This window comes from Gymnoscopelus braueri (assembly GCF_963280865.1).
Source record: "Gymnoscopelus braueri genome assembly, chromosome: 1".
Lineage (NCBI taxonomy): Eukaryota > Metazoa > Chordata > Actinopteri > Myctophiformes > Myctophidae > Gymnoscopelus > Gymnoscopelus braueri.
In genome coordinates this window covers 16,089,899-16,117,402 of record NC_137603.1, presented here as the reverse complement: position 1 = coordinate 16,117,402, position 27,504 = coordinate 16,089,899, and the positions used below count along the sequence as shown (strand labels likewise).

Sequence of the window (27,504 nt, the reverse complement as noted above, 5' to 3'; positions counted from 1 at the left end):
CAGAGTATGTAAAAACATTTATTGTTGAGGACATCATATATTTAACAGTGCCTTTTCCCCATCTTATGGTTTTATAATAATAGATATTCCCTCCTCGAGTCTAGTTCTGGATTTATTTATTTTTCTTTAAAAGGTACAAAAAAGAAAAAAGAAAAAAACCTCAGCAGTGAGTGTCTTACAAGTGATACAGTACACACAGAAATGTGTTTCCAATATGAGATGGCATTTTATATTCTAATAATACAGTATAAGATCACAGAATCTCAACAGGGTAGAGCAGAGGCACTCCACTGTTGGCAGACAATCCACCAGCAAAGGACAATAATGTAGAAGTAGTACACGGTGGAAGGACAGCAATCACGATAGCTGAGAGGCATGTAGACAATAAAACCAAAACAGAGCTCAGCCATACAACTCACATCCCAGGAATGTGGAGTTGTTAAGATGAAAGAACATTGTGGTCGACAGAAACATGATCGCAAAAGGTGATTCCATGCCAACATATTTCTTCCTATTAACCATTTAAACCCTCTATACTTGGTAAACTAATACTTAGTTGACCGGGGTCGGCTCTGTACTTGGTCCGCTCTCCTTTACACTATACACCAAAAGTCTTCTGAAAATAGCATATCTGCAAGTCTACGTGTCGTGATGCGTTGAGCTTGTAGATCTGCTACTTTCGGCGCATGTTCCCTCAGAATAGGGATGCTATGGGTTCAAGTGGTTTAAGACATTAGGAGAAAAATGCATGTTTCTAAGTGCAGAATTGGTCCTATTTTGCCTAACCGAGTCAGGCAAGTGTTCCTAAGGAAGTCCAGTGGAGTGTGGATCACATGCAGCATGCTGCCAACGTAAGAAAAGGAGTGGTATTTCACTCACTAGATCCTACAGAGTTGTAAATGAGAGTATGTGTCTGTGTGACTGGCGGGGAAATGCAAATACCTCAGGATCTGTGTCAAAATCTTTCAACCTGGAAACAGTAGCCTCATACAATATCACAGATATTATAGTTGGGACCTGAGAGGCAAGTAAAACAAATCATCTCTTCCTAACATCTCATCAACCTCCTTGTTTAAGATGTTGCTATGCAGTATACTAGGATGGTACACGATACAGAATATAAGCATGCAATGAAATGGAAGCAAGACTATGATATTGCACATATTATGCTCAGATAACTGTTCCTATTACAAAGGCTCTCTTTAGATACTCTCCTATACCATTGGAACTGCACTGGATAAGGAAATTACTATCTGATAAAAGAAAACGAAAAACCATATCTATCAAATTCTGTATGAATATATTAAGCATTGCATGTTAGTCTTTGGCATGGTTAAACATTGTAGAAACTCGATTGAGCAAAACTTTACAGCGAGACCATTGGTAACATAGCAGACTCAGGTCAATGATTCTTCAGCCTCAAATGGATGACTATCCTGTTCCGGTCACCGTACAATCACACTTCACACAGTCCAAAATGATCAACCTCTAGGTTCCCCGTTTCCAATGAATATAAGAAATTAACAGTAATAATAAAAATCAGAAAGTTAAACCATATCTAAACAAGAGCTTCCGTTGCGAATAAAACCGTAAAGCCATTTAAGACTGCCATGCGCTTAATCTCAAGTTGCTAAGCCAAGTGTATGTCTTTAATATGTCTATATATCAGATCTGAAAGACAAATTGTGCCTTCTGACGAGCATAGGGCCAGCACAAGCTAAGAATCGACTTGCTAGCCGTAAGGCAAATATATACTTTGTCTCTCAACTATTTCAATACTGACACAAAATACGTGGTTTCAAGTCAAAGATCTTGTCACCCCTATTTCTTTCAGTTAAATATTTAGGTAGTTAGGTCGCACGACAAAGTATAGATTAGCCTTTTTAACAGGTCGCACAAGAAAGTATAGATTAACCTTTTAAACGGCAACCCGTACCAGCAAAGCCCTGCGAACTAACCTAACAATCAGCCAGCATCTGATACTGTCACCGTCACAGCATCTCAATCAATATCTTCCACAGCTGAGATGCAGAGGAACAGTTCATCTACTCAATCACATTGAGCAGGGAATTTGGTAATATGGTAACAGGCAAGAGTTTAAGGTATAGTATTTTTGTGCTCTTCAGTCAGTCATGGCTGGCTAGCTATCGGCTATGGCTGAGCCATTACCTTCTCTGTGGGACACCAGTCACCTGAGCTTTCTAGCAAAGACTGGTTTAGCTTTAGCCTAAAGTATACAAGAGTACGACACACCGAAAATAACTGAGAATCAGTTATTATTCGGTGAGCAGCCCTATTGTGCGACCAAGTACAACTTAGGCTTTTGCCTCACCATGCTTTCTTGCCCCAAAGACATGACAGATACAAGGAGCGAGTTGAGATAACCCAGTCATTCAAAAACTGCACTCTTAAGTAGCTCTATGGACTCAGGCGTTTATAGCTAGCTGTCACAATTGACGATAAAGGAACTCCTCAATGTTAGTTCATGGTTACCAGCAGATGTTCCTGTTAGATGGTTAGGATTATGTCCTTTTTCACATGCTCATAGTACAGTATAAAAAACAAACAAAATGAAAGAAATACATGTCTGGGAAGTTCATATAGGCTTAAAAAGACAAGAAAAGAAAGCAACTGAAATGGAATGACTAAAAACTACAACATAACATGTACAGCTGCAATAATAACATCCATAATAACATAACAAAAAGAAGTATGAACATGTGTGTGGGAGAGGGCAATTCCAGTTATTTCCCTTCTTCTCATATGTTGATTCTTGTTGAGGGCGCCTTGCTCCACAGTTTGGCACAAGACTTTTGATTCCACACAGTGAGATGAGACCAGGGGCTTGGCTGAAATTGTTCCACATGGTGAGATGAGACAACAGGATTGGCTGGGGGACGGGACGGGCTCCAACCCTACAGGTCTCCTTCCACTCGCCTCCTGCGGACTGGAGAGGACAGGCACAATGAATGGAGATGAAAAAATAAATACAAATCAAACTAAATGAGGAAAAGCAAGGTGCGACATTCCTCTGGTGGACTGATGAGGAAGAAAGAGGAGAGGGAAAAACGGAAGAACTGCAAACATGCGGCACAACCTTCAACCAACTCAAGCCTGTTAGTAGTATAATAAAAGGCAGTGAGTCATAAGTTACGCGGTCAAAGTTTACACCCATCCGAGTGTAACAAGTGTGATAAGCGTGGACAGAAAACAAGAAGTGGAAGTACTCCTTCACGCCCCAAAGCTGTAACATTGCGCGGTCAACCTCTGTATTGTTAACGTGAATGAGGGTGAATGCTCCAATCCAACGTGCTGTGAAGGTAATGGTTGTTATCGTAATGCGTTCAGACACACTTGGGACCACACCACACCCATGCATCAGACCTGTACTACTGCAGCTCTGAGAGAATGATGAGCTAGAAGAAAGAACAGAATGGAGGTCATTGAGGCCTTAATACTTGGGGTGAACTCCAAATTGACCATATTTACACACCATTTTGTTCATACGTCATAGTTGGGTTTTCCACCACCCTTGAATATGATGTCCACATGCTGAGTGGATCACATCAGTAGATAAAAACTCCACAAGCACTCTTTGTGTAGCTAAACATTATAACAGTAGTATAACAAAGAAATTAAAGGTCCCAGCCTGCCAAGACAGTTTGGACAAGTTTTTGTTTTCAGTGGTTTTCCACTAGATGGCTATCCTATGGATGATGCTTTCACTGCCTGATGACGGCAGACCCGGAAATGGCATTGTAAAGAATAAAGGCTTGTTTACTCCCTGTTTATTTCCTGCAGTGAAATGGCCATATCTCTGCTAGAGCTCGGCCATAGCTCTTGAATGGAGGCCAGACTATTTTTTCCCCCTCTACTACGACAACCCTGTGTGTAATGCGCCGATCTCTGTGAGGACGGCGGTCACAGAGGATATTCTATGATTTTTCAAAGGTACAGTAAAATCGCTGTTTTTGCTGGCAGCAGTGGCACACTATTGATTTGGCAGTCAAAGAGTTAATGATGATGATCTGATTTTGGAAATGACAGAAATTGGAAGACAAAGAAAATTCTCAAGACGACAGTAAGAAGGAAACATACAGGGAATGATTTTTGTGCATGCGTGTCATCATTACCCAGGTCGTTGTTCTTGGTAATAGCTGCAGCAGCCCTGGAGCGTGGTCCTTGCTGCATGAAGTGGTAGCCGAACTTTATTATACCGTTGTTGTCTTCCAACATCTTCGCTATCTCCATTTCTACTGTAGTACCCAGCTGCTGCCTCTGAACAACACACACAGATATACACAAAGCTAGTTATGCATGTATGCGAGTGTGTGTTGTGTTGTTTAGTGTTACTGACATAGGACACATTTTGGACACATTTTGGACAATAAACCAGTTGATTGGGGATATGTGTCCAACTCCAATTGAGGATAAAACTGGTCTCCCTAATAAGGTTTTACTGTAGTTTCATGAGGTTAGTGTTAGATCAGTTATGGTTAAGGTATTATGGAATGAACACAAGACAACAATTTCCCCAAATGTTTGCAAGTGTGTGTGTATATGTATAGATATATGTATATATGTGTGTGTATATATATAATAGATATATATGTGTGTGTGTGTGTGTGTGTGTGTGTGTGTGTGTGTGTGTGTGTGTGTGTGTGTGTGTGTGTTAAATGTGTGTGTGTGTGTGTGTGTGTAGTCACATAGGACTCGGTACCTGATTGTCTATCTTTATCTCTATGAGTGCCTCATTGTCCCTCAACGCGTCGACCAGGGCCTGCACCCCAGCCCCGGTGATGAAATTAGACTCCAAGTTCAGGCTACGCAATGTCTTGTTCTCCTTCAGCATGTCGCCGAATGCCTTCCAATTGGCCAAGGAAAAAGAGCCAGAGTTGACATTGGTGAGAACATGAAAAATGTATCAGTCAACAGCTGTGGGAAACCAATTCAATTCAGACACACAACGGAGAGGGAGCCATGTCATCACAACACTCAAAAACATGCAATGACACTAACCACTGCAATGGGGTCGTTGCTCCGTGTGGCCGCCAGGCTGAACTTCTTGACATGTGTGTTGTGCTCCATGGCTTTAGCCAAGTCCTTCAATGTGGGAATAGGAATGTTCTGGAAAAACAAGACATAAGAGTCTAATAAAGATATGGCCCTCCTGTCCAAGCTTTAGCCATCGATAGTAAGTTACTATGTATGGAGTTTGTTAACAAAACGCTTTAGCCCTAAAGCCTGTCACGTTGCCAGCTGAGAAGGAAGAGAGTTTGCATACCGCTGTTAAGCATCATCATTAAGGTCTCCTGTTTGGGAACACTTCGGTTTCTTCACTTTAGGCGTGTGTGTGCACGCGTGCGTGCATGCGTGAGTTTGTATGTGTTTGTGTGTACCTTGATGTTATTGAGGTTGACCTCCGTTAAAGAGCTGTCATTGTCCTTTATCCTCTGCAAGGTATCTTCTACGTTGGTGGGATTGGGAGGCTCATCAAACACAGGGGTCATCTTCTCCCCTTTGATTACATCTGGGAACATATGCACAAGCATGAGCGTGCGCACACATACAGGCACGTATCAGGTGATTGGACCTGAGCCACATTTCACTTTCAGTTTATTAAAAATAGAATTCTGTGCAAGGTCACTAATTTACGTTTCGTTGTACGTAGGCATGTAATGATTCACTCACTCAATAACATTTTAATTTTTTTTTGTATTTTTTTTATTTTTTATCTCAAAGGAACTAGGAGAAAACGATTTTCAAAAAGTTAATGCTCTATCCACTTCAATGTTAAAATGTAAACGGAGAAAAAAATTACATTGTTCCATTTTTCCTGCCTGTGGCATAGGGATCAACAAGCTTGAAATAAGCCTGGCAGTGAATGAGTTAAAATAAAATAAATGAATATTTTAAAACATATATCCCAGATTAAATAAATTAATTATAAAGAAAACCTCTTCAAACAAACTTAACTTAGCCTTTGTTCCAAGCTTGAGATTTACATGTTTTTTTTATTTGTTTTTATCTATGCTTCATTCTCAGCCAACAGGAACACGCACAAAACAACACATTTATGTAATAAGGAAAACTTAAACTGATAGACTTCTAATGAAGTGAATTCATTCATTTATGTTAATCAATTCATTCTTATCTAATCTCTCATTTGGAGCACCTCAGTGCCCTGCAGAGTTTAAATCAGACTGTTGACAACGTTGTCAGACGGGGGAGGGGGTCCTCTCAGTAAACGGTGTAGTTTGGGCCATTCATCAGTCAAATAAACGTTTAGGCCTACATGCGATGCACAAGTCCCTCTTGCAGCGCTAGCGCCTAGTTGTTTAGATTTCATAGTCTGAGAGGACGTTCGGCCGGGTGAACGTAGCCTAATGCACAACTGGCCGTTCAGCGAGTGATGAGGGAACTCAGGCAGAAATAGTAGGCGGTGAACAAGGAAGGGAGTCTAACTAGATTGCGCCCTCTGCGTTTGGGTTGCGATACATTTTTTATTACACCGATTTAAATCGTCTCCAGTTTGAATCGATTTTAATCGTCTCACGATAAATCGCTACATGCCTAGTCGTACGGCCATGTAGCTCGAGCAGCGCAGTCGTGTAACAAAGTATAAATTAGGCTGAACTCTACTCACTGTTGTAGCCTTCTTTAGAAGTGGTTCCATCATAGGTCTGAGTACTGGTGACCAGTGTGTGAACCCCAAGGATCGCTGCAAACAGACATGAACACAAACACAGTCAACAACAAGCTAAGCAGTGTATCTTGTTTGCGTGTTACCCAGGGGTAAAGAATTCAGCGCTGTGAAGTAACAGTAACTAAATCTTAAGGGTGTGACTGTGACCATACCGGGTCCATTTGTGTACTCTTGAGTGTTAAATTAACATTCAGGATTTGACTATGGCAAACAACAGAGTCATTCTCTTGTTCACTGTGGCCGTTCAGTTCAAATCAGCACCACACAGTAAAAGGACAGCGGTCTGGGAAAACACGGTCTGCACAGTAAAATTCGCAGCGTTGATTTAACTCCCAAGAGTGAACAAATGGAATGAAATGGACCTGTAACACTAAGGATTTTACTGTCTAGAGTGAAAGGAGCCTGTGTTTTACTGTCCCAACATGGACCAGCAGCAGTGGGATACAAGGGGCATTCTGTGTGGCTCCATTTAAAGAGATTCCTTCACACAAAGTAGTGTTCTCAAGTGCCATTTATGCACATTGTCCCAAGGGACATTCCCTCAACTCTTACCTGCAAGGTCACACAGTTCTGTATCTGTAGCGCTGGACAGGGCCTCTTCTAACTCCGGGTCAAGGGTTGTGATGTCCTCCTGGCACATCTCTATAGGTCTCTGCTTGGGAATGAATGCTTTACCTATGGACACAGAAATAGAGGGGGAGAGGTGAACATTTAACCAATATGGGATAAATATAACCATACAAGTAGGGAAAATACAACAACCACGACCAATAAGGTTGAACAGAGATATGGCACAACTTCCCATTTCCGGGACTGGCTTGTCAATGCCAAACTGTTGGCTTGAGTTAGCCTAGTTTGAGTAGCTGGATGTTATTCTCTCACAGCCCTTCCCATCCTGTCTTGTGCCCTGGACAAGGGATCACATGATGGGTAAGCAGCACACACGCCATACGGCAGCACATGCAAACACATGCACACACGTCTGACTGTTTGTGTCCAAGCTCGAGACACAGGAGGGCCAGAGGAGATGATTCCAAGTGAACTCAAGTACAAAAATGTACAGTTAATGCAGACACTAAATAAATCGACAGGACATTGTCTACATGTTTTCTGGACCGGTCAACATGGCGATAGATGTCCTAGTGGTGAGATGAGCGTAACCATCCAGGTTACAACGTTTCTACCACTCTATTCCTCATGCACACTGCATGGCCTGTGGTGCCTGAGTCTGACAGCACTCTCCATAGCCCAGGCAAGCAGGCTTGTACACCTGGCAAAATGGGAAGCAGGTTGAAACTAGAAAAAGTGCTCCTCGGAGCACAGGTCTCCGCCAGGTCAGGTAGGTTATTGTGGGCCAACAATGTTCGGAATTTGCCAATCAGGATGGAATATGAAAAATCGGACAGAACCATCTTGATCACTTGACTATAGAGATAATGGGTACCGATTTGCATGATGATTGGACAACATTTGTAGGAGTAATACAACAAAGAAAAGTTTTGAAAAGATCGGCCTCCTGGTGGCGCTATAATAGGGAAATGTTAAAGGGTGGCATTTGTTCTTCAACTTAGTGCGAATGTGCTTGTAAAATGTCACCTCAATCGGACGCTGCGTTCATGATTTGTGGCATTTTGTTAAAAACGGGCCACTTCTGCAAACTTTAGATGTCATTGTTAGCCAATCAGGATGGAATATGAAAAATCAAACAGTTCCATCTTGATCACATGACTATAGAGATCATGTGTACCGATTTGTGTGAAATTTGGATAAAATGTGAAGGCTTAATATCCAAAAATTTGTTTTACATAAGTCGGCCTCTTGGTGGCGCTATAAAAGGCAAATGTGAAAAATGCAGGGCGGATGTTTTTCCTTGGCCTCTAGGGAGTGTGCGTGAAAAGTTTCACGCAGATCGGTGCAGTTATAGTTAAAAACACAAATCAGCCTTTTATAGCGCCACCATGAGGCTGATGTGAAAAATGGCAGGTGGCATTTCTTCCTCGGCCTAGTGGGAATGTGTTTGTGAAATTTCACGGAAATCACAAGCTGCGTTCATGATTTGAGGCATTTTGTTCAAAACGGACCAATCCTGCAAATTTTGGAAGGCAAATACTGTGTACCGATTTGCATGACGTTTGGATAAAATCTGTAGGAGTAATATTAAAAAAATGGTTTTGCACAAATCGGCCTCCAGGTGGCGCTATAACAGGCCCATGTGAAATATTTGAGGTAGAGGTTCTGAATTGGCATCCAGGGAGTGTGTGTGCACAGTTTCACAGCAACCGGGCCAACGGTGCCGGAGATTAGCTGGTAACACACGGACAGGACACACACACGGACACACACACGGACGGACGGACGGAAGGACGGACAGGGGGTAAAACATACTCTCTCGCCATGCCTTTCGGCCTGGCGGAGACAATTAACCAGAGAACACTCCTTCTGGTCTCATGAAAACAGGACACTTCTATTGAAGCCAGCTCCAAACACATAATAACATAATGTATAACATAATGAGGACGTAGAGCCTGCGTCCTACTCCTCCTGCCCAACAGGTGCTGCTCCAGCCCGTAGGATCAATCCTTACCCTCCCCGCACGACTTCCCTCTCCCGAACACGGGCTAATTGTGTTCATATAGACACTGGACAAAGCCGGATGTACCACGGTGGATTCTAACCTCTAGACTCTGTGATGGTGGGCAGCTACTTTACCACTGCGCCACGCAAGCACCCAAAAGTTAGTATAGATTCTTCAGGGCAGCCTACCTCATGCTTGTAAATGCCTGTTATGTATTTTAATGCTCTTTTCTGCATACGTAAAGCACTTTGAATTGCCTTTGTACATGAACTGTGCTATACAAATAAACTGACCTTGCCATACTGATAATTTCCACCTCGTCAGGGCTTCCACACTGCAGAGCCAGGGCTCAACTGTATGTGTGTGTGTGTGTGTGTGTGTGTGTGTGTGTGTGTGTGTGTGTGTGTGTGTGTGTGTGTGTGTGTGTGTGTGTGTGTGTGTGTGTGTGTGTGTGTGTGTGTGTGTGTGTGTGTGTGTGAGAGAGAGAGAGAGTGGGAGGGAGACTCACTGATGTAGGAACTGCATTTTAATGAAGCTAAAAGAGATATGCACACTTACATTACTTTTAAACAGTAATTTATTGTGCAGGATTAATTTAACCATTCTCTCTCCTAAGCCAACTCCCTATGAACTCATGTTAGACTAACCGAGACAACTGAGTCATGCCAGGACTCCAGTCACATTTCCATGGCAACCAAGCTGAAAAGAAAAAAAGAAAAAAAAAAGGGAAAAAAGGGAGAGAAGGAAGTCATGGAACAATGACAGTAAATGCAACAGAGCTGTGCTACCGGGGCAACAACATGTGAACAAATACAGTACAGTGAGTGCCCCTAGACCTCTCTCACCCAAACGTCCGTCTCCTCACACAAAAACAACCCCAGATACCCTCCCTCCCTCCCACAGTCTGTCAGTCAAACCAGTCATACTGAAACTGGTCTCCAGGGGGCCCTGGCACTTCCTGAAAAGCCAGTAAACAGTAAATACAGTCAGGCAGCATCCTGTGCCAGTCCCTCTGGACTGACACCCGGCCCCACAGCAGTAGAGGGAGAGCCCCAGAAAAGGCTGACAGTCCCATGATCCCACAGGAACATGTCTAATGACCTAAATGCGAGGAAAGCACGGAGGGATAAAAACCCATGGCTATGGGAGAACAGGATCTGTTAGTAACGAACAAGTTGCGTTCTCTTGTTCTGGCCATGGTAGAAAGTGCTTCTTAATGGCTGTGTCTCAGTGGTTTCAAGTTGGCGAGACGTGTGAGTGAGTGAGTGAAGAGTGAGAGCAAGATTTGTAATCAGTAAAGCAGTCACACCCTCCACTGTTTCTCAGGAAACAAGATGGTTCAGTCATCGGAGAGGGAAATTCTCAAAGGTTCTGTGGCATGTGAGAAAGTAAGAACAAAGGCTGTGGTTCAATCACTTGGTGTCACCTTTATACTCAAATTAAATTCACTTGAGGAGAGCAGTATACTGCTCACCAACACCATGCTGTAGTGATGTGCGGGTCGGGTTTTTTCATGACCCGCCCGCCCCAACCCGCGACGGAACGCGACCCGCCTCAACCCGCCCCGCGAACCCATATATAAATCTATGGCTCAACCCGCCCCGCGACCCGCGGTGGGAATATATATATATATTATATAGCGCTCTTTTAAGTACCCAAAGTCCCTTTAAATGTCTACAGTAGCACAACATTGTCATGGGCTGAATAAACAAGCATGTTGGTCAAAATAGGGTTATTTTTATTTTTTTTCGTGGAGAGCGGCTGACCCGCTCACCCTCAGCCCGCATAATTTTCTCTGAAATCCTGACTCGACCTACCCGCGCCGCGGGTTGACCCGCGGGTCCCGCGGGTTACGGGTCGACCCGCTCATCACTACCATGCTGACAATACAGTAAGCCTCCACGACACTTGAACACGCATGGCAATAATCATCACCACATATTATTCAACTCAATTACATTTTGTGCATTGGCATTAACATGCATCCTTGGTATGCACACTGAAATTAGATGCGTCTTTCCCACACAAGACAGTCTGCTGCGCTGATCACTGCCATGTAAAGATATAACATTACGTCGTCCTTACACCTGCATGTTCCATGACCACTGTCTTCAGAGTCATTTTAATAAATAAATTATTCAACAAAGTCGTTGAGGGTGCCTGGTGGCTCAGCCAGACCATATGCTCCTGTGAGTGCGAGGAAACAAGTTCGAATTTGACCCCTATCTTGTCTCACACGTCTCTCCTCTCTCCATTTAGTTTCCTGTCCCTCTACACTGACCTATCTGAAATGAAGCATAATAAACATATCTTAAATAAAAAGGTCCTCGCTTAGTCGCGGGTTAGATTCCTGAGCCAGATGACCTTTGCTGCATGTCACTCCCTCTACTGTGTACATCAATAAAGGCAGAAAAGCAGAAAAAAAAGAAAGAAAAGTCCTCGCTTGTTTCACTCTGTAAACGTTTATTTCCTTTCAAGTTGTCGTTGTGTGTATATTAGAGACACTATTTGCACATTATTACTAAATTTGAACTTTAATGTGGTCAAATAAGATGTAAAACAAGATTACACATTTAAGGATTGCACAAATAGCTACTATACAACAAATACCAGCTAAGAAAATAGCTGTGTGCGTGTGTGTGTGTGCGTGCGTGTCTCGAGTAACACATAATTTATCAGCAGGGGGTGAGAATAATATGGGAGAAAAACCACATTCCACAGAACCACCTCAGTTTGAGTTTTCCATGTTGTCAATTCATGCACGCACGCACGCACAGACACGCAGAGACACACACACACACACACACACACACACAAAGAGACACACACACACACACACACACAGTGAGAGTATTATATTGAGGAGGTCAGCGTAGAGGAATGTGTCAGTTACTGATTTCCTCTCCAGCAAGAAGAGAAGTGCTTGGATCCCCAGAGGCCCTGATGTTATGACTCTGGACTTCGATTGGACAGAATTCCTACCATGTGTAAAATGTTTCTTTTCTTCTCACTTGTCACTAGATCACCTCCAGTCCATATTCCAGACAGTGGCTACGAGGACATTCAACTTGTGTCTTCCACTGCCAACAGAATCACTGAGCCTCCTCCAAGACAGTCAAGTCTGCATCAAATCCATTCCAGAACAACCAGTCACTTGGGAGATCTGAGTAAAAAATTAACCTTTACGTTTACAGCCCGCCGGTGCTGAGGAGTCTCTCTTTTACGAATTTAACCGCCAACAAGGCGGTTCAGAATAGAAAATGGCCTTCAGTAGTGGCTGGTAGGACAGTACACACATTTACTGACTACAGTTTGTATATTACTAGGCCATACCCGGTGAAATGCGCAGGCGAAAGTAGTTGCAAACGTGGGGTTATTGCGCTTCCTGTCGCGCGCGCCCCCCCCCCCCCCCCCCACCCCCGCGTAAGGGAGTTCTTAGCAAACCACGCAGCTGGAATCCAAACCACGCCCCGACAGTCTCCATTGGCTGCCTGTCTGTTTCCACAATGTATAAATAGCTGATGATGATGGTTAAAATACGCTACGCTAGTCTGTTTATATAGGTTAATAATACCGAAAGAGTTTATGAATACACTAGTCCGTTTATATAGGTTAATAATACCAAAAGAGTTTATGAATACACTAGTCCGTTTATATAGGTTAATAATTGCTTCTCTACGGGCTATACTGAAAGAGTTCATCACAAGACTGTGTTGCGATTTAAGTAACGGAAAATCGAGTTTGGTGGAAATGGCAGTGGCCTATATATGGGAAGTTGCGTCATGATCAAGTTTCAATTGTACAACCAACAGTTCAAGAGTTACAGGCCAAAACATAAAGCGGGTGGTATAAGGCCATTATAAGTCCAACTTTATTAACTTTGTTTCCACAAAAGGTTTGACACTGATTGGTTCCAGCACACAAGATAAGCTCCTGACTCACACACACACACACACAGTGACGAAAACATAATCTCCGTTACCAGCCTTCGACCTGGCGGAGGTAATAATAGTAAGTAATCATTCCCATATGACATCAATACATAGATAAAGTGCTAAAACTCAGGCCTACAGTGGCCTTGGTACCGATTCAAGAGACCCAACACCTAAATGTACTGTATATGGTATCTTATTTCTCCCTCCCTTCCTCCCTGAGCCTACTTGTACCACCCTCTCTCTACTATGAGTTGCATAAGAGCAGACGTGGATCTGCAAAGACAGGGGAGCAGAAATTAGCACACACACACACACACACACACACACACACACACACACACACACACACACACACACACACACACACACACACACACACACACACACACACACACACACACACACACACACACACACACACACACACACACACACACACACACACACACACACACACACACACACAGCTGTGCAATGAGAAACTTAACACACAACACCTGTGAAACACAATACAAACAGAGACAGTTGCTTAGATGTTGCCATCATTTATGGAAATGACTTGGGGTGTACAAAGCTAATACTGGTATTGGGTATTAGGTTACACCAGGCCACTCATACTCGTATGATCGAAGGTTCAATGTAAAGCGGCCTGGTATAGCGCCATCATCATGAGGCCGGTTTGAAAAATGGGTTAACTTGGGAGTGACTTCCTTGGCCTACTGGCAGTGTGCACGAAAAACGTTTGACACTGATCAATCCAGTGGTTTGCAAGATTAACTACGGAAGCACCCAGACACATTTTTCGGCTTGGCAGGGCTTCCCAAAGCTCGGTGAGGACGAAACCGTTTTATTCGACTCCGCTCTGGGTTCTGAACGTTAGACGCGCCCAATGTATAACACTGCTGGAACAGCCATTTTACCACAGCTCTTCTCCGTTTGTTTACATCAACCTGACGTGCTTTGACATACGGTAATGAGCTTTAGGCGACAGGCACAGAGGACAAAGTGTGTGCCATCTCTTTGCATTAATTAATTGCCATCTGGTTGCGTTTGTAGTCGCTCAGAGAGGGATTTACTTAGCAAGCCGATTTTTCGGAAATAAAACTATATAAAATCACGAGCAAACAGGGCGCTTGGGTGGCGCAGCGGTAAAGTGCCTGCCCACCACCGCAGAGGTCGTGAGTTCGAATCCACCATGGTGCATCAGGCTTTGTCGAGCGTCTACACACGAACACAGTTGGCCCATGTCCGGGGGAGGGAAGCAAGATGCACGCATTCCTACGGGCCGGGGGCGGCACCTGTCAGCAGGGAGTGATGGGCGGGAGGAGTAGGACGAACGCTCAACGTCCTCCCGGTGGGGGCTCCTCACTGGTAGGTGAGTCAGTAGGACACCACAGCAGTGAGAACACACAAATGTGTGTGGGGAGGAATCAATTGGCATATTAACGACTAAATTGGGGAGAAAACGGGGTAATGTGTAATTACAAAATCAAAAATAATTATAAGTGAATTGAGTGTATGTTCAATCACACATGAAGTTTGGCTAGTGGAGGGTTTCGGCTAGTTAGAAAATCAGAAGCGCAAGAACTACCAAATCGGCAAGGCACTGCCGAAATTCTTTAGCGCTGCAATGACGTCACGTGATTTTGTCCTTTATTGACCTGCTGAAGCAGATATTTCGTATTGAGTATGCGGCAGCCTTAACATACACACACACAGACAAACAGGCAAAATTCTTTGCCTAGTGGAGATAATAACACAGAGGGATGGTCACATTGTAATTGGCTAGTTGATTAACAAATAACTACTTGACATTGTAATGATTGAGATTTTTAAAAAAAATCTTCTTACATTTAAGGCCATTTCAAGGATAAAAATCCTTCTCCGTAAACTTTTTTTCTTCATTTTCTAACATTCAACATGTCAAATGAAAAAACCTAATAAAAAAATAATACTGTAGGATCAAATTAAATAAATAATCCAAATATCAAGCAACTTAAAAACTGTTTGGGGTGGGCCCGGACGGCTGGCGTAGCGGTCCCGATCCCGACTATCAAATAAACGCAGAAGAAAATGTCTTACACAAAATAAAAACATCTGGGTGGCAGACAAAAGTTCACCAGAGTAAATGTTAAAATGACCCGAGAAGTGTTTAAGTTAAATACCCATTTAAGTTGTACATACTGTACAATGATATAAAGTACACAGTTCCTCTGGGACCTATCTGACTATTGCAAGAGACAAGCTATCAAAACACTAACACTCCTACCTTTCCTCTCCCCGGTGAAGGGGACAACGTCCTCTCTGTCCTTATGCTCCATGGCTTCCTTCTCCAGGTAGTTGAGAAGGCGATCCCTGTTAAAGGCTCCTGTATCTGCCTTGGCCGTCTGGTCCTTCGCACGCATGCTCGCCGGCAACAGAGCGTTCTGGATTAGACGAGGAGACACATTTAGGCAGGTTAACTACAGACTGACAGACCCTACAGTTGTATTAACAAGCCTTTGACTATAAGCATTGGGAAGTGCATGAGCATGGTATTGTTAAAGAACTTTACCACTTTTTTGTGGATATGAAGTCATTGCTGATAGTCAGTTGAAAGAAATATGGTTCATTCATTCATTCCTCAACCAGATACAGTTGAACCTCCAGAGACTACGTCACTGGGTGGTGGATTAGACTAGGCTTCTAAAAAGAGAGCAACAGGCCTCATGCAGGAATAAGAACAACTTTCTTCTTGTTCTTATCCATGATTTTCTTCTTATTTCGTTAGTTTTGGGGATTCAGTAATGTTTTCTTATTTTGCTCTTCTCTTAGGTAAGAGCATATTTTAAGAGTGGTCAAGAGCGCTCTTATACTGACTGAGATAAGAGTCCACATATTGTTTGTCCAATGCTAGAAAGAAGGCATTTTACATTAGAGAACATATAAAATGCATGAATATCAGTAAATAATATGGATTGGATTATTAAATTCATGGGCTAAAAAAATACTTTTGGTCATTGATCCCAATTAAGACAATAACAACCTGGATGTGATTAGCTACTTCTTTTTTTAAATTTGAGTTACTTTGTGCCACTCTAATAATTAGCATGTTCTCTTAACAGACAATTAAGAGAAAATATAAGAGAAATGTAAGAGAATGCTGCAGCATGATACCCATTGCAAAGTATTGTTCATGATGTTATAGCCATGCCACTAATACATTGGAATAAGTGTTCCCTTTAAGACAGATGAAGGAATGACCAAATTGTTCTGACTGCTGTTTAGCGTTTCCTCTGGGATTTGCCTGGTTATCATGCGGGTGATTCATCTCACTCGGGAATCTAAATGGAAAACAAATAAACCTCTCGGTGGCCCGGGGAGATTTTATTATGCTAAATCAACAGCTCTGCGCAAAAACAAACACACAAACACAGGGCCGTCTGGGGGACCAAGGGACTTGTGTTAGCCTCTCCCATGACATTGTGCTGCTTTCCACAGGGCAGGCCATACTTTTGTGTGGCATTTTTTAAATTGAAATTAGAAAATGATATTAAGCATTTCAAATGGCTTTTATATATACACACACCACAATCTTTCGCAGTGTTGGCTATTTTCCTTATTTGAATTAGTTGTGTAGTCATTACAAAATCAATGTTCAGTGAAATTAGTCGATGCACACACACACACACACATCCCTACCGCCAATGCAACCACCCACTTTCGTTCACATCAACCCCTTCAACAACTTGTTAATTTCTCCCAGAAAATCTTTTGGGTCTCTGTGTCTCTCCCACAGCCCCTCCCCAAGCCTTCACCTCTGGGTCCATCTCCTCCAGGGCAGTCTCCAGCTGTTTGAGCTCCTCCGCCGACAGCTTGTTGAGGATCTCATCTTCGTCAATCTCCTTGTACTTTTCCAGGTCTTTCTTGTATGACAGCGCCATGGTTAACGACGGGCTACAGCAAGTTAGATACTCCTACAGCACAGCACTGTCCCTCAGGGCTCACGGCTCCGGAACCAGGGCGAGTATTCCTAAAGAAACACACAGGCCAATGACACGCATGATCAGAGACAAGGGAGTGAAGGAATGACATTTGACATGACAAGAAATATAACGGGATAATGTAATTAGTGTGGTTGCCCTAACAGGGCAACCAGACTATAGTAATCCTCACACTTTATTATTATTCTTTTTATTATTATTAATGGAGATAAACAATAGTTTAGATAGTCTCTCCTCCCACAGTTTATTTTTCCCAATTTAGTGCCATATGTCAAAATGACCGGCCTCACCGGGAATCGTGCGCTTGTATAAGGCTAAGAGATTGGTTGCATAGTTTTATTGATATTGATTTATTAGTGCATTAAATTTCCCCATCCACTTTAATGGAAAAGTGCAAAAACTCAAATTCAAGTATTTTTTTCTCAGAAACCGTAAGAGCTAGAGTTACCAGATTTGGAGGGGAGGTTCCTAATTTAGTCCGAAATTATTGATAAAATAATTACACTAATCGGCCACATGGTGGCGCTATAACAGCCCCCTTTACGTTTTGGCCTATAACTCTTGAACCGTAGGTCGTAAAATCAAAATTTCTTTTTCCCTAGATTCCTTGGGTCATGACGCATCTCCCCATATAGGCCACGCCCATTTGCGTCAGGATAGATTTTCCGCCATTTTGAATTTTCTTCAAAACACACTTTTAGCTCCTCCTCCCATATATTTTGTCCAAATTTAACAAAAATCGGTACACATAATCTCTGGGCCCATGCGATAAACATATCCAAACGGCATTTTGATAGTCCTTACCGTTCGTCCGTAAATGGCTTCCAAAGTTAGTGGGAGGGGCCCGTTTTACCAAAAATGCTACAAATCACGAACGAAACGTCCGGTCAATCCCAAATTTGAATCACATGTCGAGGGTGGTTTACTCAACGAATCCCCAAAATAATTTCCACTTTGACCCATAGAGGGCGCCACAAATGCCCAAAACGTAACCGTTTTATGCAAAAACATGATTTTTGGGGGATCAATCCTCTCAAAATGAAAAGCAAGTGATCTCAGGAGTGACGTGACAATGTAATTGCCGCAGCCTCCGACGGTATTCCTCCCAGCGTATTACTCGGGTCCCGGCGGCACCGACCCGCGAATCGCGTCGGCGCAACCACACTTTGCAATTGCCCTGAATTGCGACGCGTCTAGTTACAGCTGAAAATGTCCCTTTCAGTCTGAAAAGGCTACATATCTTCAAGGACATATGTAGCGCTCTGCCAGGACCTGTTTAACTAATGTGGTTACATCTCACACATCAACACAACAGACAGCATGTACATCTGTTTAGATAAGTGAGTTATCGTGTATCATGCATGGCTAATGTAACAGTGTGAAGTCCTTTAACCACAAATTACTGCTCTGACGCACTCTTCTCTCTTTTGATAAGGGGTGTTGTGACTGGCTGTCGCTGGTTCTACAGGGGGTGCCAGCAAATTGCTAATAGTGATAGTTAGGACCCACAGGCTCGAAAACCGCGAGACAATAAAACTGTACACTCTTAGATCGAAGCCATACTGCAGAGTCCCCATAAATATCTGTGATGAACAACAAAACATCTGTGAAACTCACGGATTGTCAATGTCACGGATTTCAACATTTACTGGCAAATTCATACGGTTTTCACAATTAAAAAAGTAAGTGAGTAAACAATTAAAATAATAATAATTTAAGACGTTTATCATGTTCTGTCCCACTCATTATTCCCTATAACCACCATCCATAGTGTTGAAAGGTGCAGTCACTATAGTATGTCACTACAGTGTGCTGCTAAGCACTAAAATAATTGTCCCACATCCTGAATCCTGATGAAAAGGCCTGTACAATACATGTGTGCATAAATTTACACACATGTATGAACATTTAAGGGTCACACCGTCACGGTTTGGTGGTTTGAAAATATGGTCGTCCTAGCCAGTAGGTATCCTATAAATAGGTCAACCACTACTGCTTTCCACTGTGTTGTCAAGGAATGCATCAGGTTCATATTTATTACAGTTCTTTGACAATTGTGTCTTTTCATTCATTTCATTTTTAACAAAAGGTTTCAGAATGGCCTCTCTCAGGTACTAACATACGCAGTTTTTGTACAAGCAGTAAAAGTAAATACTATTTACTTTTACACTGTTAACACTGACAGATACCACTGATCAGTTAACAAGATATTTTTGTTATCTAAACATCTGACCTCTTTTTTTCTTTTTTTTAGAACAGGAATTGATTAGAAGAATATAAATTGCAATCGATAATGTCTTAACTATACGATACCCATCCCTAGGAAGGACAAACATGTGCATGGACACATGATACAGTACAGTACATACGTACTATACACATTACACGTCTCACACACACACACACAGCTGTGACAAAAGAGGAACTTTCTCAGGATGAGAGAACAGAATGTCAGGTCCTATGGGAATCAACAACAAACTCCACATGTAACCCTAATCTTATGTGTGTATATAGACTGTATGAGCTAAAAGATAAGTTTACAAAAAAGGAGACTTAAAAAAGAGCCAGAGCTACTGGCGAGAAAATCAGTAGAGGATAGATAAGAGTCTATAGCTAGTAAAGAGCAAACAAAGCTCAGATGTGTGTGTGAACTAGGGAATGGGTGTACGCTACACCCTCTCCCACTACACAGTCTGAAGTTCACACGTGACCTCCTGTACCCACATTCCCTGCCATACCGGTCCTCACAGATGGTCTTCATTCCTAATCACTCTGTCGCACACGAAACCTCTGACTTCACTAGGAAGCTCTGTCATGCCATCACACATTCTACTGACTGCCTTCCCCCATAAAGCAGACCATTCTGTATCGGTTAAGAACAGGGAGCGAAGGCCAGGCCAGTTTATTAAAGTACTGGAACCATACTGCAAGACTGAGTGGGAGGGAGCCATAGAACATGGCTCCCTCCCACTCAGTCTAGCATATACTGAACTGTACATTACATTAAAAAACTATCCGAGACTCTGTTACAGCAGAAAAACATCCTCTATCCCGGGGCCTGCAAATGACTGAGGAGTGTAAATCATTTCCCTGCGGTGATGTCTGCAGTTTAGAGTTCCCTGACATCTCACTCCTGTATAGTTGTCAGCTTAGGATAGGCTGGGTCGGTATCATATTATTATGGGATATCAGGGTGTTAAACTACACCTATTTCCTGTTAACAACAATAACCAGTGTGAAATGTAGTGCACTGTCTGTGAGGCAATGGGGTGACATGACATTTCATTGTGAACTGTGAAGGAATGACTGGAAGGGGGTGGTGGTCATTAGCTGTTATGGTGTGGCATGATGGCAGAGCGCCAGTAATAAAGTTGTGCTTTGAACAGACAAAAGTCTTGTTACGAGTTAAGGGTATTTAGAGATCCAACCGAAGGCATGATTTTCTGTACCGTCAAAAATACAAATGCTCCTGGATATGGAATAATTAAAATATTGCCCACATAGGCTATAACTATCTTGAGATGATGACGTCTTCAGGCTACAAAAGCCATTTATTAGCCATATGATTTTATAAAACTGCCAGTCTGCCACCACTACGATCCACACATCTCTGTTTAGCCCACTGATGTGTCGGTATTAGCCACAGCAACAAGTGTCATCAGGCGCTCCAGCAAGATATGAACAAACAAGATACTGCCCAAGACTAGTTCGGATCTTTCTCTCCACAACCCAAGCTTTGAACGGAATCCATTGATAATCATAACCTCATATGCTGTCATTTAAGCCAAGTAAAAAAATAAATACAGAATACATCAGAGAAGATGGTGCTTAATTGGGTAATGACTAAATTAGATCACTGAGCTAAGTGGATTCCAGTCAACTACTACACTACTATCAAGGGTATAGTTAAGTGTAAGAAGTTTACAGCTGATTTGTCACTCAGTTAGAATAGGTTGTAAAGTGAAATTTAAACCATGCACCTGACCTTATGTACATATCTGCCATTACATCTGCTGCTATTTTTTACTGCCTTGTTGCACTAGTATTTAGTGCACACTAGTACTAATACCAAGTGCATACTAGTACTAGTGTACACTAGTACCAAATATGTGTGTTTCGTATAGCCTGTGAGTGCATAGAACAATGTTCTGGTAGTTTTTTTTATTTTATAATCACATTTAGCACATTGGGTTAGTTTTAGTAATATCTATACTTCTCAAATCTGCAGACGCCAAATGATGTGATGTCAACTCTGGACTGAGAAAAGGCCACCCAAGGACAGGGATAAGTCACCTCAAGAGCACACAGGCACATGTGCTGTAATGCTGTAATTACAAGCTATGCTAAAATCAACAATATGCCTGCCTATAACATTCACTGTTTTACCACACTGTTCTCCAAAACAGTTTTTGTACCACACTGAATCATAAATGATTTCACCCCCAAGTTCAAATGAATGGCCACAGGTTATGTAATGCCAATGCCTAAGGTCCAGTACTGATGAAAATGATGATACCCAGACAAGAGTAATGGAGCGTGCAGACAGCGGTAATGACGGCACTGAGTGAGCTGAGGAGAGGATGAGACGGTCAAAGGATTCAGTCTGATCAATGCCTTTCTCCTACTCCTCTGTGTGTGCTAATCCCACTGGACAACAACAACACACAACAGATGGCTAGGGCCAATAACAACGTAAGTGATCCTTACACACTTTCCTCTACTTACCTCTAGTTAGGATTTGTAGACATGTGTCACAGACACACATAGAATAGGTTTACAAGACAGTGTGGTCTCTTTGCAGTTCCCAAAGCTATTAGTATTTCGATATCTAAGGCTAGATATTTAAATTCAATTGGGTTTTATTGGCATGGGAAACATACTTTGCAAAAAGTAACCGGAACGCTCGCCCCAAAACACACTCGCACCCATTTTTGGGTGCGGACTGTATTCTTGCATTAGTTTTACTGAGGTTAAGGTTAGGAATACGTCTAGGGTTAGGCATAGTTTTACTGAGGTTACGTTTAGGAATAATAAGGTTAGGTTACTGAGGTTACATTTAGGAATACTTGGTGGCGATCGTTCTGAGGTCGCCGGACATTTGACGCGGGCGAGCGTGCTTTGGGGTCAGCGTTCTTGTATTCAAGTAAATGTAAATATAACAAAACTAAGGAATGATTTCTCACCTCTTTATTACAGGAACATAATAATCTAAATCCCATTATAGAGTTAAATCATACAGACCGGAATTCAATGGACCTACAGTACAGTGTAAGCATGCACAGGTATCCAGGGGAACCTCAAAACATTCAGACTGCAATTAAACATTCTAAGTATCATTCCATCAACAATAATTCTTACTAATTACTACCGGGTTGCCTCTGAGTCTGTTGTTTTAGTTCTCCACAGACAGAAGCTGGGGAATAGTAATTTAAGGCTGAGAGATGAACACAGGAAGTGTAGACGGGGTATTAACGTATTACTTATTATAGTACGGCTATACTTAGAGTGTATTTTGTCTACTGTTCAGGGGACAAAATTCAACACTCCTTCCTCCCCAACTCTTTCCATCTCTATTTTCTTCTCGTCCTCACTTCCTCCACCCCTATGGTCCCCTGATCTCCCCTTCATCAGTGTCTGCCACTCCCAGTGTCTAGGGAAAAGCAGAGCATGATGCCAAACAGATGGAGAAACAGGGAGTGTCCCATCATGCTGATGTGAGGATGTTTTCACTGCAATAAAGTTTACAAACTAGCACATAGAAAGTGAAAAAGTGGTGAAAAAGTTGTGATCTGGCGTAGGTTGTAGGGCTGAACAATTTGGGGGGAATATCCAATTGTGATTTTTCAGACCAATATAGCATTTTCCTATATTCACTGTTTGCAGTGAACTGCAGTATTCTCAGCTTCTCCGACTAAACTCACATTATAGCTAAGAAGACGTCATGTACTTTTGCATTGTATTGTTAATTGTTTTCGACAGGGCTTTAAACTGGCAACTGCATCATGCGACAATGACATAGCTTTTTTCAGACAATAGCACTAGCAGCACAACATGTTTTAGATGTTCATTATGTGCCAAATCCCAATACATTGAATTTACATAAATTCCAACTACACACAACCATTTCAACCACAGCGATCCCCACATACTTCTACATCAGTAAATGGGGTGAGGAGTCTGGGGATTTTTCTCAGACTTACACAAGATGTGTATTCACCCCAATCTGCCCCATCACTCATCCACACACAGGCAAAACACATGATTAAGTAATGAGGACACCACTCAAGGAGTGCCCTCTTTGGCACCCCAGGCTTCACATAGCTCAACATAGCATCACGACATCTCTACTTTCCCCCCATCATTATCTCACCTTTCTCTAATACAACAACATTGTTGTTTCTCCCTCTAAATGAAGGCGTTTCTCACTACAAATGAAGCATGTCTAAACACTTGTGCAGGCTTAACTTAAATCCAGTCTGCGAAACCTGTTTATCAGCAACTACTGAATGGCAGTTGTTTGTGGCATGTTTGTTATACTTCAAACAGCAGGCTTGCATTCGCAAGCAATGCCTAGTCAGCAGTGAGTGACCGCAAAGATTCCATTCAATGATATCATCCCCTGGAAAACTACCTGCTTTCCAAGCCTGGGGGGGACTAACTTCCCCACGCAAAGCAAAGCGTCTCTACCCTTGGACCACACCCTCCTGCATCTAGAGCACCACTGGACAAACAACCAGTGTCAAGACAAAGCCTTTGTCTAAATCTAACAATCAGAGCAACACATTCACGGTAAACAATCACGCATGACAGACAGCCACGGAAAACTGGGTGTCCCCGGTTGGTGTTTGAGTCATCGCTGGCTTAACTTCGGTTGTTTACGACGCGCTGACGGTATCTTTATCATAGGCGTCTGTCTGTCTCTCTGTTTGTCTTGCGACTCTGACTGGCAGTAGTGTGCAATGAAATACACTCGAATGAGCTTTCAACTTACATCACATCATACCACCATCACCCACCCCAATGATGATATGATGATCATTGATGATGATGATAGGATCATCGCGAATTACGCAACCTATAGTGTTGACACATACATGTATAGCAGACATACACGTAAAACAGATCGAGGTACACATGCACAACCACACGTACGGAAACACACCCTGATGTGATTGTAACTTTGGTTAAATAGGAGGGTGGAAAGACAAAATCACGGCTGGGTCAATGAATGATGATGCTCATCTTCCCCGAGCACAAGGCAACACAACAGAACGCCTTGCTTTTACAACTGAAATCAGATCAAGTCATGATGAGACACGCGTTCACACTTAAAGCTGAATACATTGGTTCACGTTGGATGCGCTCAAGTACATCATGATTAAAGGAGCAGCCTGGTGTTGACTCAATGAAGACAGACATGCAGCTAGCAGCCACCCAGCGTTACCTCAGTCAGTTCCACACGCTAACGTCCCTGTTAGCCCTTGAGCTAACATACTAGCTAGAAAGAGCGTTACAGCCACTGACAGCTTGCAACACCGTACAGCTGGCAGCTTGTTAAATATCAGTGAAAACCAATGGCAAATGCGAGCCGACCATTTCCTTACCTGTATCTTAAGTATTTCCACTTGAAACGCTGCCAAACTATAACTCCTATCTTTCCCAATGCAATGAATGCGATGCCTTCTTCAAATGCTTACTTTCTCACACTCACTATCCCAAGGGCGGCACCACACAGGAAGAGGGTGCGGAGCCTATTCACTGACTGAGAAGACTGACGGGCGTTTGAACCAATAGCGGCACGGCATTGTTCAGCGTAGGTGTAGCCAATGGTGTGAGAGCCAATCCGGTCTCAGCAAAGAATACTCTGTGGTCATAATAAAACTAATGTCACTCACCATCGTCATCATATAACTAATATATAACTATTGTCATCATATAAGTAATATAAGTCTATGATAATAATATAACTTAGAACTCTATGGTCATAATATATCATAATATAACTAAATAAGTATATTGTCATATTCAAACTATAGGTAGCTGATATATTGCACTTTTACCTTAGCGCTAGGTATACTCTTGGTTGCTTGTTTTTGCAGAAAATGCACTAAAGACTTCTGGTGATTAGTAGTTTTCGTTCCCTACCTATGTTGAATACACTTATTGTAAGTCGCTTTGGATAAAAGCGTCTGCTAAATGACTGTAATGTAATGTAATGTAATGTAATGTATAACTCTATGGTCATATTCAAACTAATTTAATAATAACTACATGGTCCCAGCCACAGTTGAATTTCAGTCTGGTAGCTTTAGGATCCAATAACCTTTATCTAATAAGCTGGTCTACTCTTAGTAGTCTTTCCCAAAAAGCACAAGCTATAGCTATTAATAACATTGTCAGACACATTTTTGTATTGATGAATGTCAAAGAGTCTGACAAGACCTAGCCCTAATTAGGACTAGATCAAGTTGGTCGATGGTTTCTATATGCATTTATTTTGTCCTTTGCAATGTGATCTAACTAGCCCTCCCTTCTTCTCTAACATTTCAATTAGGTTTCTACATCATGTCTAATAGTCATAGTCATAGTCAATTGGTTTCTATACAGTTGCTAACATAAGGATAGTGAACAGCATTTGCATTATGCCAAAAACTGCTGCTGCAGAACCCTGCAGCAGAATGTCTTCTCAAATGTATTTTGCAACCAGTCTAGGATGAGAGTTGAATATCAGTGTATATGCTCTTTAACATAGGATACAATAATTAGTGATGAAAGTCAGTGTATTTGCTCTTTAACATAGGATACAATAATAAGTGATTAAAGTCAGTGTATTTGCTCTTTAATATAACACAGTATAATTAAAAGCAGTAGTACAATTGTATTCCTTTAGTAAGGACTACACCAATAATGTATGTGAACTTATCCATTAATAGCGTCTGTTATTTTCAAATAATATTCCTGGTGTGCTATTGTCAGGCTTGTATAGCTTACAGTACAACCTGTTTTCTGATCCTGAAGAAATATCTTCAAAGAAAGATAAATGCATGTGGAGCTGAAGTGTGCACATTTTTTATTTTATAATTGTACAGTACTCTTTGAACAGCACCTCACCGATACTCCTGGTTTTATATAACCTTTTCATTGGATTTATTTTAACATTGTAATGTCATTTTGAAGAAGCACTTCCTCTGGTGTGTTCAGGTCCACTAGCTCTGATGAGTAGGAAGAACAGAACAGAAGTCTTACTGACACAAAGACATACATATTGCTGAGAATGTTGACTCAATGAATGTCATTAAGATCTGTCTCAGGAATGTGAAGCGCAACCCTTGACAATATTCAGAATGAGAGAGAGAGAGGGAGAGGAAGAAAGACAGATACAACACGGAATTTCCAATCCCTCCAGACTGAACTATACTCTGCATCTGCAGAGTGTAATCTGTTTTGGATTAAACTAATGAATAGTACAATGAGCTTAACACTGTTTACTAGTCTTTTACACACACGATACGTACACACGCACGCGCGCGCGCACACACACACACACACACACACACACACACACACACACACACACACACACACACACACACACACACACACACACACACACACACAGGCTGCTTTTTTCTCTTGAAAAGATCAAAGGAAGAGTTTAAGGGTCCTTTTGCTCTGTGGCACACTGGCTTACTTGTACAGTAAAGGCCAGTCCTTGACCTGCAGATCGTTTATAATTTGGAATATTTGAACTCCTGACCTGGTGAGGCAGAGACTTAAATGGCCGTCTGGGCAGAAGTGGCACCCTTCCAACAGGCCTGTTTGTCACTTCTGCATTCTGCCTAATATTCACACACACAAGGAACTGTAGACATCACTGGACCTCAGTTCGCAAAGATCATGGGCAACTTATGTGAACTTAACCTTCCTTCAACTATTCTCCATTACACAACAGTGCAGTTAGAATGTCATGTACACTTTCAGTCACACAATACATTGTGTGGCTGCACTGTCTGGCTGTAACAAGATATCTCACATGTAATACGAATACCTTGAGAAGAGTGGTAGCTGATCAAACATACATGAATATGGCAGGACATAAGCTCTGCAATTAGTTATGCCTTAGCACCTCGTGCTTATTGTGCATTCTGAGCTAAGTACCATCAGTCAGTCATTTCAAGCAAAACAGTATTGGAGAATTTTCAGGGCCAGATAAAGGTACTATAGCTTGGAACTTGATTCCCCCCATCATACAGCCAGTGGTGGAAAGTAACTAAACAGCATCAAAGACTTAGCATTGACAGTGGA

At 42.2% G+C, this 27,504-nt stretch overlaps 1 protein-coding gene across 1 annotated transcript; it reads right to left on the bottom strand.

Moving 5' to 3' along the window:
- tmod2 (tropomodulin 2) lies at positions 1–24,925 on the bottom strand. Its single transcript, XM_080425493.1, has 10 exons — positions 24,804–24,925; positions 17,014–17,228; positions 15,486–15,642; positions 7,259–7,381; positions 6,647–6,721; positions 5,400–5,530; positions 5,020–5,127; positions 4,721–4,864; positions 4,134–4,278; positions 1–2,947 (listed from the first exon to the last, which is right to left on the bottom strand). The coding sequence occupies exons 2-10, from the start codon at positions 17,137–17,139 to the stop codon at positions 2,916–2,918; spliced, it is 1,041 nt and encodes a 346-aa protein (XP_080281619.1). The 5' UTR covers positions 17,140–17,228; positions 24,804–24,925; the 3' UTR covers positions 1–2,915.
- Between the last annotated feature and the right edge of the window lie 2,579 nt (positions 24,926–27,504).

Bases quoted from the DNA above. Each gene is read 5' to 3' on its own strand.
- tmod2 (XM_080425493.1), bottom strand. From the start codon at position 17,139: ATGGCGCTGTCATACAAGAAAGACCTGGAAAAGTACAAGGAGATTGAC. The intron at 6,722-7,258 runs GTAAGAGTTGAG...GTCTGTTTGCAG, and splicing joins AGAACTGTGTGACCTTGCAG to CGATCCTTGGGGTTCACACA. The intron at 5,531-6,646 runs GTGAGTAGAGTT...ATATGTTCCCAG, and splicing joins TTCTAAAGAAGGCTACAACA to ATGTAATCAAAGGGGAGAAG.